Here is a 12082-nt window from a genome sequence, read left to right on the forward strand (position 1 = left end):
CAGAGATTTGACTCCAGCAACGTTGCCGCGCTTGCGCTCTGAGCCCGGGCTGGCATTGCCTTTCTCCGCTGCGGACGACTCTTTGGCTGATGCGGCCTCCTTGTTGAGAATCTTGACGGCTTCCTTGGCGGCTTGGGCCTTGTCAGCTTTGCTTATGCGACGATTCTTGTCTCCGGCGGTCGCGGCGTTCTCTTTGCCTTGTTTGCCTGAAGCCTTCTTTTCCGTAGCATCTTCTTTGGCGTCTCCACGAGCGTTCCTGCCCTTGGCATTCGGCTTGTCCTTGTTCGCCTTCTTCTCTCGGAGTGCTTCGATCAGCGGCGTCGTCTTGACCTTGTCCTGCTTCTGCGTGTCGTCTGGCGCAGCGGACTTTGTGATGGGATTCGTTAGGCTTTCTAGAAAGTCCTTGAACTCCTGATCTTGGTCGATGGTGCCCTGTCGATTGTCGTTCCTGCGGCGGCCGCCAGGCATCTTGGAGAAGGGAGCGAATTCGAGCGTGGGAGGACCGACGAGGGCGCTGTCCTGCCAGGACTTTGCGGCGTCGTGGAAGGTGGAGTCGCGGATGCGGTCCCCGAGCATGGGCACGTGTTCCTGCTTGGTAACGTGTATGTATGCTCTGGCTGGCCTCGAGGGTTTGGCAGCACTGCAATCTGTTTAGACGGGGACATGTGAGCGAGTGCAAGAAGCATACTCTTTTGAGATTTTGCCTTTTCTCCAGTTGACCCAGTCCACCTTTCCCGCGCCGGGCTTCCATTCGTCGCCAACCATCGTCTCGAATTCGCTTCGGGTCAAGCCTGGGGAGCAGTCGTCGGCATACGAGCTTCAGGCGCGGCTGTGCTTCGCATTGCGGGCCACGGGATGGCTGGGCACGGGGCATTCTTCTGGAGGACTGCAACGGGGAGGACGCCATTGACGCCTGCTTGAGGAGCCATTTCGACGTGATTGGAGATTGGTGATTGGTGATTGATGATTGGTGATTGGTGTTTGGTGTTTGGTGTCTGGTGCCTGGTGGGTGAGAGCGGAGCGTATGTAAGTGGTATTGACAAGCCTCTGGGGTGGAGTAATTAGCCATCTGGCGAGAGTGCTCACACGTGATTCTTACCGTGTATGGAGCGGCCTGGCGACAGAGACGTGTCCTGCCTTATCGAGGCAGCGCTGGGCACAGGCTGGTAGTGTGGTGCAGTGAGGGAGGCGTGTAGAGGGGCAGGCGGAAGGTTGTAGGGAGGAACATTGGGAACGAGCAAGCTTTTGTGGTTTGTGGTAGAAGATGCTGCTTCCTGCTTACGCGACTGCTACTGAGGCTTTTTGGGAAGGTGCAGATGCAGACTTCTCTCCAAGACAGCTGGACGCGGTGGGCATGGGCGCATCGCGGGCACGGAAAGAATGGTCTTGGACAGCCCTACCGGGGGTTTGTCATTGCAAGCGCCGAGGGACCCCACGGCCGCATGCGAACCTCGCAGTAGAAGCACTCGATGCCAATGACATCGCAGCCGCTCCCGCTCCACCTCTCCACCTCACCATGCATGAGACGTGCTAGACATCCTTCGCCTTGCACCCATGAGCCTGCTCAGCGCCGCGACGTCACGCCTCACCAACCCCACCGTCACACGACCGACCCTCCTTGTATCGCCATTGCTGCACCCTCAGCGGCGAATTCGCACCTGACGCCCCCTCCCACTCCAGTCGCATCGAGCTGCGAAGACGACACATGATGGCACCCAAGGAGAGCGATGTCCCGCAGCCAGGACCAGCCCGTCTGTCCAAGGGTGCGGGGCCCGACGAGTGGCTGGAGCAGGCAAAGACGTGCAAGTACCTGCCCGAGGCTGATATGAAGCGACTGTGTGAGATTGTTAAGGAGTGTCTCATGGAAGAATCCAACATCCAGCCCGTGCGGACTCCAGTCACGGTGTGCGGCGACATCCACGGCCAGTTCTACGACCTCCTCGAGCTCTTCCGTGTCGCTGGAGGCATGCCCAACGACACCCCCGCTGCGCCTATAGCTCCCCCAGTCACATTACCAAGCACAATCAACCCCGCAGACCTCGAGCCTCCGACTGCCATCACAGACCCGCGCGTCAAGCGCAAGATGAAGAGAAGATTCCAGCGCGATCCCAACTACACCGGCCCTGTAAGTCCGCCCGGTGGCGATGGCGAAGACGAGGACGGCGACGAGGAAGAGGAGGAGCGAGGCCGCAGCCGAAGTGTACATGACAGGCGGAGTATGGGCTCGGCCTCAGACGCCGACTCGACGCGTAATACAGTTGTTGGCAATGGCCAGCAGAACTTCATTTTCCTTGGTGACTTTGTAGACCGAGGATACTTCAGCTTGGAGACTTTTACCTTGCTCATGTGCTTAAAGGCAAAGTAAGTCAACTAGCACTCCATCGACTATGGTGGAATTGACTTTCGCAGATTCCCCGACCGCGTCACTCTAGTCCGCGGAAACCACGAGTCTCGACAGATTACTCAGGTCTATGGCTTCTACGAAGAGTGTCAGACAAAGTATGGCAATGCTTCTGTATGGAAGGCATGCTGCCAAGTCTTCGATTTCCTCGCTCTGGCCGCCATTGTCGACGGAAAGGTTCTTTGCGTCCACGGAGGTCTCAGCCCAGAGATCCGCACATTAGACCAGATCCGCGTTGTTGCACGAGCGCAGGAGATTCCGCACGAAGGCGCGTTCTGCGATCTAGTATGGAGTGACCCTGAAGATGTGGATACTTGGGCTGTATCGCCACGAGGCGCTGGATGGCTGTTTGGAGATAAGGTCTCTTCCGAGGTATGCTTCCTCCCAATGCTTGTCATGTTTAATCAATCGATTGACCGCATTCTAGTTCAACCACGTCAATGGTCTGCAACTCATCGCACGTGCCCATCAATTGGTCAATGAAGGTTACAAGTACCATTTCAAAGACAAGGATGTTGTCACTGTCTGGTCAGCGCCCAACTACTGTTACCGTTGCGGAAACGTTGCATCCATTATGAACCTGGGCGAGGACCTGAAGCCAGAGTTCCAGATCTTCTCGGCGGTGCCCGATCATCGACGAGCAGTGCCTGCGGGCAGAGGCGGACGCGGAGAATACTTCCTATAGGAGGGAATCGACCCAGAACGAATTGAACACCAACGAGAGCTGTTGAGTTGGCCCAGGTTGATCAACTCGACATTTCAGCCCACGCATCGCGCTTCGCGGGCAATCGTGTTGTGGCATATGCGGCAGGTCAGGATATGGACAGCCAAAGCAGACGGTCATGGAGAAGCGGTGAGGATCAAGTGTACATGCTGGAAGATGCACTTTTACGAAGACGATGGAACGAATACCCAGGACTGCCCTAGATGCGATGATCACTTTGTACAGTACTCGCTCGTAGATAGCATCACACAAAGGACTTGCTCAGAAACCATGCCTCGCTTATGCGACCGTCGTGTCTTTGGCCCTTCATTCATTTGTACCGTCTAATGTGCCATGCTTCACCATCGCGCCTCAAACGTACTCTCTCTCCACATAACTCTGGATCATGCCCGCATTGTCGGCGTTGTATTCCTTGAGATCTACCTTGCCATCCTTCTCTACCGTGTTCGCCTGCACGAACACCTTTCTCGGCGTCTTCTTCTTCAGCACCGCCGGCCTGACATAGTTCTCATAAAAGGGCTCGACATCTGTCACATCGTCATACAACTTCTTCGCCGCCGCAAAATCCGCCGTCGCCTTGTAGATGTGGAGTTTCTGCAAATAGTCGTCGACAGCCGGACGTCCGAGATCCAAGATGCGAGAGCGCTCGAGGCGGATGGTGAGGTCTGAGAGATCATCTTTTTCCCACTCGAGCTGGCAGAACTCGACACCTGCGTTCAAAAACGTTCGCAGAATGGAGAAGCGGGCTTGCATGTGCGCCTGTCCCCACTTCCTGCTCTTCGGGTCCCAGAACTCAAGGGCTGCAACGCCTGCGCGCGCCATTTGTAGGTATGCAGTGAACAGCACGTCACCAGCCTCGGAGTTCATGTCTACAGTGCCGTCGCCGAAACCAAAGAGCTTCAAGATGGGGAACTCGCAAGATAGCGCCATGGCCACGCACTCGGCGCGGCACTCTTCGTACGATGCAGCGAGAGACCCAAAGACGCTGCCCCACGTTTGACCGGGCTTGTACCATGTGGTTATTGGCTTGCCAGTCAATGGTGAAATGGGCTTGTTGTCGAAGTCGAAGTTGTATTCGCCTGCCGAGGTTTCTTGCAGCAACTTTCCACATCCATGGCCAAGCAGTTCGTGCAGGCCGACTTGGACTTCGAAAGCGGGGTCGCGGTACTTTTGGTATGTTGCCAGATCCGCCTCTTTGATGAAAGGAATCTGCTCGTTGGGTGCTTTGGCACTCAAGATGTTGCCAAGAGAGACGTTCTTGAAGCCAAAGTTTTGCCGTATGTCATCGTAGTTTGGAATGTTGATACCGGCAGGGATCCCACTTCCAGCGAATGTCAAGACCTCGAGCGAGGTAAAGTCTGGGCTAAGGAACTTGTCCTTCTCAAAGGATGCGTCCCATGGAAGCAGTGGGATGTATTGTGGTGCTGTCGAGACGAGCTTGCCGAATGCTTGGGTACGCTCCTTGTTGACCATGGCCACAAAGCCTTCCCACTCGCCGCGAATGCCGTGTGGGTCGCGGTAGGTCTCGATGAAGCCGATGTCTGACTCGACCTGTGGTCCCTTGTCCAGGACCCAAGCTTTTTGACTCCGCTTAAACGCTTGCAAAGAGCCAGTTCTGAAGCTCTTGGAGTATTCCTCCATCATCTCGCGCTCGTTGTCGTTCGCTGCGTATTTCTTCGCCTCTTCGATGTGACGTGCGATGGTGTCCATTTCCTGTGAGTAGTCACCAAAGACAAGCTTCACTTTTTTGCCATCGTCAAGTGTCCATTCGCTGTCCTTTAGGTCTCGGTCTTCTGGCGGTGGAGAGGTTGACGCTGAGGCAATTAGAACAGCAAAGCCATCGCCCGTCTTGCTTATTCTTGTGTTCTCCGGCAGGAGGCCCTTGCTTTCGAGGAAGTCGCTGACGCCGGCAATCTCTTCCTTGGTAATGTTGGGGCTGTCAGGGTAGTAGGTGGAAACGTGGCCGGCGCTGGGGTAACCCAGATGCAACTTTCCTAGATCATCACCAGCGTAGACGGAGTCCTTGAACTTCTCATAGATTTCCAGAGTCTCCTTGGAAACGGTTGCAAGCGCCTTGAATTGGCGAGGCTCGAGGCGTGGCACGAACTTGGAGTCGCCAAAAGACTTGTAGTTGCCGAGGTTACCGAGGAACTGAGCAGCATAGTTGAGGTACGCGTCAGTCTCTTCCTGCGATAGGCCAGCTTCCTTGGCCAGAGCAGTGTAGTCGCCCCTGCAGTGCTTGTGTAATGCGATGATGAAGTCGTATATGTGCTCCGACTCGGCTGAACATTGTCGCAGGACGATGCGGGTGCCCGCAAAACAGGCTCTGGGTATGCTTAGTGGTGTTCTGGGGGAACGATTCAGGTGCCTTACACGGAAATATGGTGAGCATAGAGCTTCTCCTTGTCTGAAAGCGCCTCGAAGTGGGGTTTGATGGCAAGTGGAACGATGGTGGGCGGGCTGTCGGCCAAGTACTGCTTGAGCGTCTCCGAGTCTATGCTGGCAGACATGTTGGACTTGGTGGATGCGTGGCGGGACGTGTGAGTGCGAAACAGCTGTAGCCTCGAACACTCGAGTGCTGGCAGCGGTGACGGCAGCTCAGGGCAGGCGCGTCCGCGTCGGTAGTGCGGGGAACTGCTCGCCACACCCCGCCAGAGCACGCCTGCATGCGAGCGCGTCCCAAGCACCCCGGCACCGATACGTGCGACCTGGAACACCATGGAGAGCTTACCAGCAGTACTGCTTCTGCGCGTTGTTGAACACGTCAATCGAGATGAATCCTGGAAGCGGCCGTCTAAGCACCTTGCCCGCTTGTGTCAGGTGAGCCAGATGCTCCACCGAGTTAGCACGCCTGTGTTATACGCGCATATCAAGCAACCAAGTCACGTCTTCGGCAGCTTGCTGAGGACTTATGGAGAAATCCAGCACTACGACAACACATCACTAAACTGCAAGACATGCACCTGGACGAGAAGGGGAGGGAAAATCCCCTACGACACTACCTCAGGACGCTCCAGTGATGCTAAGCTACTGATCGAGGGTCTAAGTGAAGAGCTTGGAATGGATCCAATAGACTTGTTCACTCGCTACAACCATGGCGAGCATATCTGGTCTGCCATGTGTGCGCTCCTCGCGCCCCGGTTGAAACATGTTGCGATCGTCCTACATCACCAGCTTCTGATTTAACCCGGTTTACTGCTTGAGCATATTGCTCGGCATTATCTTGTTGAACCCAACAGAAGTATGCACGTGTTTCACGAATTACTTTCCCTGCACCTCAAGCCTCGCTCGCAAGTTCAACAGGTTGACGAAACTTATGCTTTCCCGCTAGTCCTGCTTCCGAGACTACAAGCCCTCTGCTCAGATGGTTGGAATGCCCAGCGGAGCCTATCCCTTCCTGATGCCGATCGAGGGCTCGTTGCAGGTCAACCTTGGACCTGGCCTACAAGAGCTTCGCAGATTTCAAAATTAGCTTTGCGCCATATCGACCTTCAAGTGCCCGTATGCGCTATGATACGGGCATGCAAGGAACTAGTCAAGTTCGAAAGCATTCTTTGTGGTCTAAACACTGGGGACTGGTACACCTGTCTTGCAGGTGCACTACAGGAACACCGCAACACTCTTCGTGAGATCTATATAGGAGAGGGAAACAATGAAGACGATGAACTGGGCGAGGCCGCACGATCGGAAGGTCTGCATTCACTAGAACTCATGCCATGCTTGAGTCGGCTACGGATCCCTTGGCGTACTCTTCATGGGCACAGCGCGTCAGCTAGCTTGAGCGAGACACTTCCTCCAAACTTAGAAGAACTAATCATCGAGCTATGCTGCGATCCAAATCAGGAGATAGGCGCAATGTTCATCCGCCTCTACCAACACTGCGTTAATAAGCGCTTTGCCGCCCTTCGAGACATTCATCTACTTTGGCGACTCAACAAGACTCCTTTCGACATTGCTTTCGATGTGACCAAAGTCAGAGACTTGTTCAGTTCAATCCACATACAATTCAATGTTACGGTTTTTTGCAGGGACACTTTGAGTATGTCACGATGGCACAGCGGTCACTGACTGATGGTACTAATGATACTGCAGGACCAGCACCAAACGTCTTGCATCGATACAAGCAAGTGTTCACGGCTTATGTGAAATACGAAAAGAAAAACTATGGTCGCAACGCGCGGAATCTTCCGGCCCATTCTTTGCAGGCTTCGACGCAGTTCAGACTCCCACACGAGCATGAAGAGCTCTTGGGTACACCCGAGTGGTAGTCAAATATGGCCATCACTGAGTATCTGATGAATATCAGCCGATTGTTGCAAAGATCACTGATGACACACGCCAAATCTTACAATACATCAGCTTTCATTAGAATTACTCGTAGATACTCGTTTCTTTGTTCTCCGCGCTATCTCCTTTGATCGGCCGTTAATTCGTATCCTTCTTTGCTCTTCGTCACTGATGTAGCTCTCCTCTTCCGCCAGAAGAACCATGCAATAGCAGCAAGAAGCGCAACGCCCAGAATGACACCGATAGCAATTCCTGCCTTCGCGCCCGCGGACAGACCGTCGTCTTCCTCGCCATCAACACCATAGGAAACAATCTCAGGTGTCCCAAGTTGCTTTACATCATCAATCTTGCACACATTACCGCAAGTCTTCCTTCCTCGCTTCTCCATAACATCTCTCTTGTCCGCCTTTTGAGAACCTGTGTATGGTCCAGAAGTGTTGAATGTCATTTCAATCCACTGTATTTGGAACTCGGCGTGATCTCCAACAGTCATGTTGCCACTCCACTCGCCACCATCACCCCACATGTTGAGCACCAAATAGCTCGGCTTGCGTGGCACACTGTATGTATTCGCGGCAACTTGCTTGTCGTTGAGATACCAGAAGCTGTCCTTGGGCAACCAATCGATACGATGGGTCTGCCACTCGTCCCAGGGCGCAAGGTTTGTCGGTCCAGTAGATGCAGCGGCAATTTCGTTGCCGCTCTTGTCAACAGACGGTTGGTTGGTGTAGCGGGTTTGGTCCTTGGGATCGCGCGTGAGAATCTCAATGTCCGATTCGTTGGAGTCGTCATAGAAAGTGAAGAAGCCTGCTACGGCGCCAGGGTCGCCGACAACACGACCGTACATGCGCATGGAGACGTGCATCAGGTTCTTTTGCTGGTTCTCGATTTCACCGGCGGTTTGGTGGTCATTGTGTCGAGAGGTTCGAAGCGTGAGGAAGGTGCTGTTGTCTTCTTCGCCCATGTAGATGTTTGCGTAGGAATTCGTCAGAGGCACTGGGAAGTCGTCGGTTGCAGGTTTGCTCCAGTTCTGGATACCCCAGTCTGATATCCAATTGTCGCTGTTGAAAATCGAGGGCTGCCATGTTGAAAGCGCCGATGCATTTTGCGTGTCGTTGATCAGCGGTGGTGCAGTATCGAAGCCACCCGCAAGGTTCCGGAAGTCGTAAAACCGGTAGTATTGAAAGTACTGCGGTGTATCTGAGTTATCGCCTGTGGAAACGACGTAGCAGCTGCAGTTGCCATTGTTGTCTTTTGGTGTCTCAGAGTTGCTGGAGACATACGAGTCGGCGGCCAAGGTGGGCGTGAGGAGGGCCGCAAGAGGCAATAGCAGAGCTGGTAAGTATGACATCGTGCCGTCGTCAGGGTTTGTCCTGAACTCTGCTACGATATGCAGGGCAGTAGCGACAGATAGAAGAACCTTGAATGAAAACAATATTCGACAAAGGACAAAGAAGCGAAGGTGACGAAGATTCAGATAAAGAAAGCGAAGGTCTGCAGACCAGGAAACTCGGGGGTCACTAAGCTCAATATACCTACCCCTACCAGCACGCCACGACTCCGCTCGCTCCGCTTACACGGCAATGGCGCATGCAAGCGCGTATCTGTTTCTCGCCCGGAAAGTTCCTCTAGCTTTGCATGCGCTGAGGTTGTTTCAACTCATTTCATGTTTCCTTTAAACAGACTGTCCAGGCTCAGCCACAAATATTCGAGACTTCTTGCAGATCAACCCCCCTGGTTTAGCCGCTTTGAGGTGGGGCATCAAGCCACGAGCCGGATCGCTCGGCGCATCGCCAGAGAGCGCATTCTTCGACATGTTCTTTGATGGCTAGCCAGAATGGTACTCGGCCGAAGACCTTCAAGACCGCAGGCGGAACCAGGCAGAATTTTGGGAAGATGCAGAAACATGGTATACTATTCAGAATCGGAGGCCCGTGAAGCTTTCCAAGGTTGGTTCAATGGAAGGGTTTCGGGAGACGACAGGGGCTCGGTACCATCCACTACAGACACGCGGGCCGAGGCACTAGCGACGCACGGAGACGAAAATAGTTTTTATTGATTCCCTCGACTACACGCCAGTGACACCACAGTGGGCTCTCATGGGGCTGATGACAACAACGTACAACGTTGAGGTTTGTCATGCAGATTAAACCCCTGGAGGTGTTGATGCCCCAAAAGAATATAATCTTGGAATCATGGCTATCATCATATAATCTCGCCCCTTCTCCCAACCGATGACTTCAAATCATCAACCCGATTTATCAATATCAGTAGAAGAACAGTTCGTGGCTCTTTGCTGGTAACAATGAGCAGGTTAAGAGGTGGCGTCGTTGGATTCAACTACAGATCCAATCGTTTTGTCGAGCGACAGCAGAAGCGCAACGCCGGAAAATCCTCCTTCAAGCCCATCAATGGGGTGACCGGCCATGATATCGCTCCAGAAGTCCCCAACAAGGTATCCCTAGTCCTGCTGCGTACGATGCCACGGGATTCCCCACTACAAGTTGCTACTACAGAGGAAAATCACTTTCACCAGCCACGGGGAAGTAATCTGCGTGCTTCTTTGTCATAATTTTGTAGCGCAACTATATGGTCACGCACATTATTTCATTCACTGTCAACAATGAACTTGATTCTTCGGCCTGCAGATCACGCAGTTGAACAGATGCCTGTGATCCACCGGTGTCTGTGGCAGACTTCAGACTTGCGTTGCTACTTATATATATGGGAGCTTGTAAGCACAGCATAAGATGTCAGATAGGGAGCTCTAAGTAGACACCGCTCTCAATCTTTTCATCCTCAATCCGTGTCAATTACCTCTGAGTAAGGGCTGTTCAAGCATCCTGAAAGATATGCCACGCTGAACGCCATTCGCAGTATACATACTCCTGTGCTGCACCTGAACATGGGGGCCGAACGATCAGAGGATATTGCTAGGCGCCCGGTAGCAGCGTGAAGGAAGGGACAAATGATATTACGAAGAGTGATTCATCGACCGAACATGTACGGGAGACATCGACCACAAATTTCCCGCATTAAGAATCAGTGGATAGGAGTGAACGCAGCAATGGCTCTTTCAAGTCTGTAGAACCAAGTGTAATATCGGGATTGTGGGTTCGTGAGCAGCAATAACAAGATAAGACACAGAAATCAAGAGCCAATGCATGCAAGCACTCGAGTAATATTCACGATTTGCATTCGTTTTAACATTTTCCATCCAACGCATGCAAAATGTGCATGTTCGGATACTAAAAAAGGGTATCATAAGGCTTTAAACAAACCCGCCCGAGTTATGCACAGCCCATACTCATCTCTCCGTATCGAGAAGAGGGTAGCGTCCCGTGTCGGTAATTCCAATGCGTCCAGAGTGCCCCTCATTCAACGCCTGCTGTGTGCCGAGTATATGTATAAGGGAGAAAGAGAAAAAGTAATAACTTAAAAGGGTCGTTGATAAAGCGCTCCGCCCCACTGCTACTGCCGGATGATGCCAAAAGAAAAAGAAAACTGACGTGGTGCTCTGATGTCGCGGTCCTGGATGACGAGGGTTAACGCACCACCGTTCTGTTGCTCTGCTTGCTTCCTCCTCTGAAGCTTTTGTCAAAGTCAAGAACGCGATCTGCCTTTTCGTCGTCGATGCTATCGTCGTGCACCGCCCACCTCGACTGAGTGAGAGGTTCGTTCAAATTGAAGTTTCCGCCTTTTGGCCATGTTCCCTTGTGCGTTGTCCTCTCCACCTGTTGAATCCGCACCAAAGTCGTCGTTATAGCCCTCGCCATATCCTTGGAACGCTGCATCTGTGTAGTGTCGTTTCGAACCCTGTCGTTCGGGTCTGGACACGCCTCTGCCTGAGGCAGAGTTCCCTGGTGTAGGCGCGGCGGAAGTATATGACGTCGGCCGATGCGGTGGTCCATCCTGTGGTTTTGGTTTTACTGCGTCATCTGTGCCAATGTATGTCCTGTATCGGGTGGTGTCTGCGGCAGGTAGCGGTCCAGGAGCGATGCCCGCGAATGCGCCATCCAGGAGACTGCCGAATTCAGGGTCCAGCGCAGTCTGGGTCGGGTTGAGCGCCTTCTCTATTTCCTTCCCTTGCACCTTAAGGAGGTTCCACTCTTGTGCTGGATAGCACAATGGTTCCATGAAGACATTCTCCATCTTCTGTGCCTTCGGCTTTCCGGCGATCTGCATTTGTTTGATATGGCCCTCGTATGATTTCCGGAGTTTGTTGATCTTCTCTCCAGTCACCGGATCTGTCCGCGCTACCGATCTGGCCAGCGCTTCCAGGCTGTATAGCCGGAAGAGATTTTGCGAGGGGTGCGGCCTCGACACCTCGCATTTCGAGCGGGCGACCATGAAGAGCTGATCTCCGCTTACACCTTCCGCGGCCTTTAGTCCTCCCTGTTTCGAAAACTCTATTCGCGTTTGCCGGTCGTGGTTTGTCCGAGTGTGGTGTCCAAACCTTGCTGCATCGTCATCGGCACTATCCTCCATCGTCGCATCGCCGTCGCTATCGATGTTCGCAGAAGAAAAGGGCCCTGCGGTGCTCGCCGGTGTCGGAAAAGGATGTGGGTTCGTGGCAGAGGTGGTTGACTGTGAGACACCTTGGGACATGGCCGTGGATGAGGACGGGCTCTTGTCCGAGTGCGCTGCGGCGTTACTCGTAGCAGGGCCTC

The 12082-nt window shown here is 53.4% G+C and overlaps 6 protein-coding genes across 6 annotated transcripts in view; 2 read left to right on the top strand and 4 right to left on the bottom strand.

Moving 5' to 3' along the window:
- Nucleotides 1–929, bottom strand: part of SNOG_06711 (hypothetical protein) — a gene marked incomplete at both ends in the record, with an annotated part of 1859 nt that extends 930 nt beyond the window's left edge. Inside the window, 3 exons of the mRNA XM_001797022.1 lie at nt 13–640; nt 689–791; nt 815–929. Coding sequence (XP_001797074.1) covers nt 13–640; nt 689–791; nt 815–929 — 846 coding nt within the window. The remainder of the gene's footprint in view (nt 1–12; nt 641–688; nt 792–814) is intronic.
- Nucleotides 930–1708: 779 nt separating this feature from the next.
- SNOG_06712 (hypothetical protein) lies at nt 1709–3396 on the top strand (the record flags this gene model as incomplete). Its single annotated transcript, XM_001797023.1, has 3 exons — nt 1709–2361; nt 2410–2773; nt 2829–3396. 3 exons carry the CDS (start codon nt 1709–1711, stop codon nt 3084–3086), a joined length of 1275 nt encoding a protein of 424 aa, XP_001797075.1. The 3' UTR covers nt 3087–3396.
- Nucleotides 3397–3400: 4 nt separating this feature from the next.
- On the bottom strand, nt 3401–5635 carry SNOG_06713 (hypothetical protein; the record flags this gene model as incomplete). The annotated part of the gene is made up of 2 exons (XM_001797024.1): nt 3401–5451; nt 5499–5635. 2 exons carry the CDS (start codon nt 5633–5635, stop codon nt 3477–3479), a joined length of 2112 nt encoding a protein of 703 aa, XP_001797076.1. The 3' UTR covers nt 3401–3476.
- Nucleotides 5636–6980: 1345 nt separating this feature from the next.
- SNOG_06714 (hypothetical protein) lies at nt 6981–7393 on the top strand (the record flags this gene model as incomplete). The annotated part of the gene is made up of 2 exons (XM_001797025.1): nt 6981–7097; nt 7154–7393. The coding sequence occupies 2 exons, from the start codon at nt 6981–6983 to the stop codon at nt 7391–7393; spliced, it is 357 nt and encodes a 118-aa protein (XP_001797077.1).
- A 77-nt stretch (nt 7394–7470) lies between these two features.
- Nucleotides 7471–8763, bottom strand: SNOG_06715 (hypothetical protein; the record flags this gene model as incomplete). The annotated part of the gene is made up of 1 exon (XM_001797026.1): nt 7471–8763. One exon carries the CDS (start codon nt 8761–8763, stop codon nt 7531–7533), a length of 1233 nt encoding a protein of 410 aa, XP_001797078.1. The 3' UTR covers nt 7471–7530.
- Nucleotides 8764–10719: 1956 nt separating this feature from the next.
- Nucleotides 10720–11597, bottom strand: SNOG_06716 (hypothetical protein; the record flags this gene model as incomplete). Its single annotated transcript, XM_001797027.1, has 3 exons — nt 10720–10797; nt 10967–11146; nt 11343–11597. The coding sequence occupies 3 exons, from the start codon at nt 11595–11597 to the stop codon at nt 10720–10722; spliced, it is 513 nt and encodes a 170-aa protein (XP_001797079.1).
- Between the last annotated feature and the right edge of the window lie 485 nt (nt 11598–12082).

Source organism: Parastagonospora nodorum (assembly GCF_000146915.1).
Source record: "Parastagonospora nodorum SN15 chromosome Unknown scaffold_10, whole genome shotgun sequence".
In the NCBI taxonomy this organism is placed as follows: domain Eukaryota; kingdom Fungi; phylum Ascomycota; class Dothideomycetes; order Pleosporales; family Phaeosphaeriaceae; genus Parastagonospora; species Parastagonospora nodorum.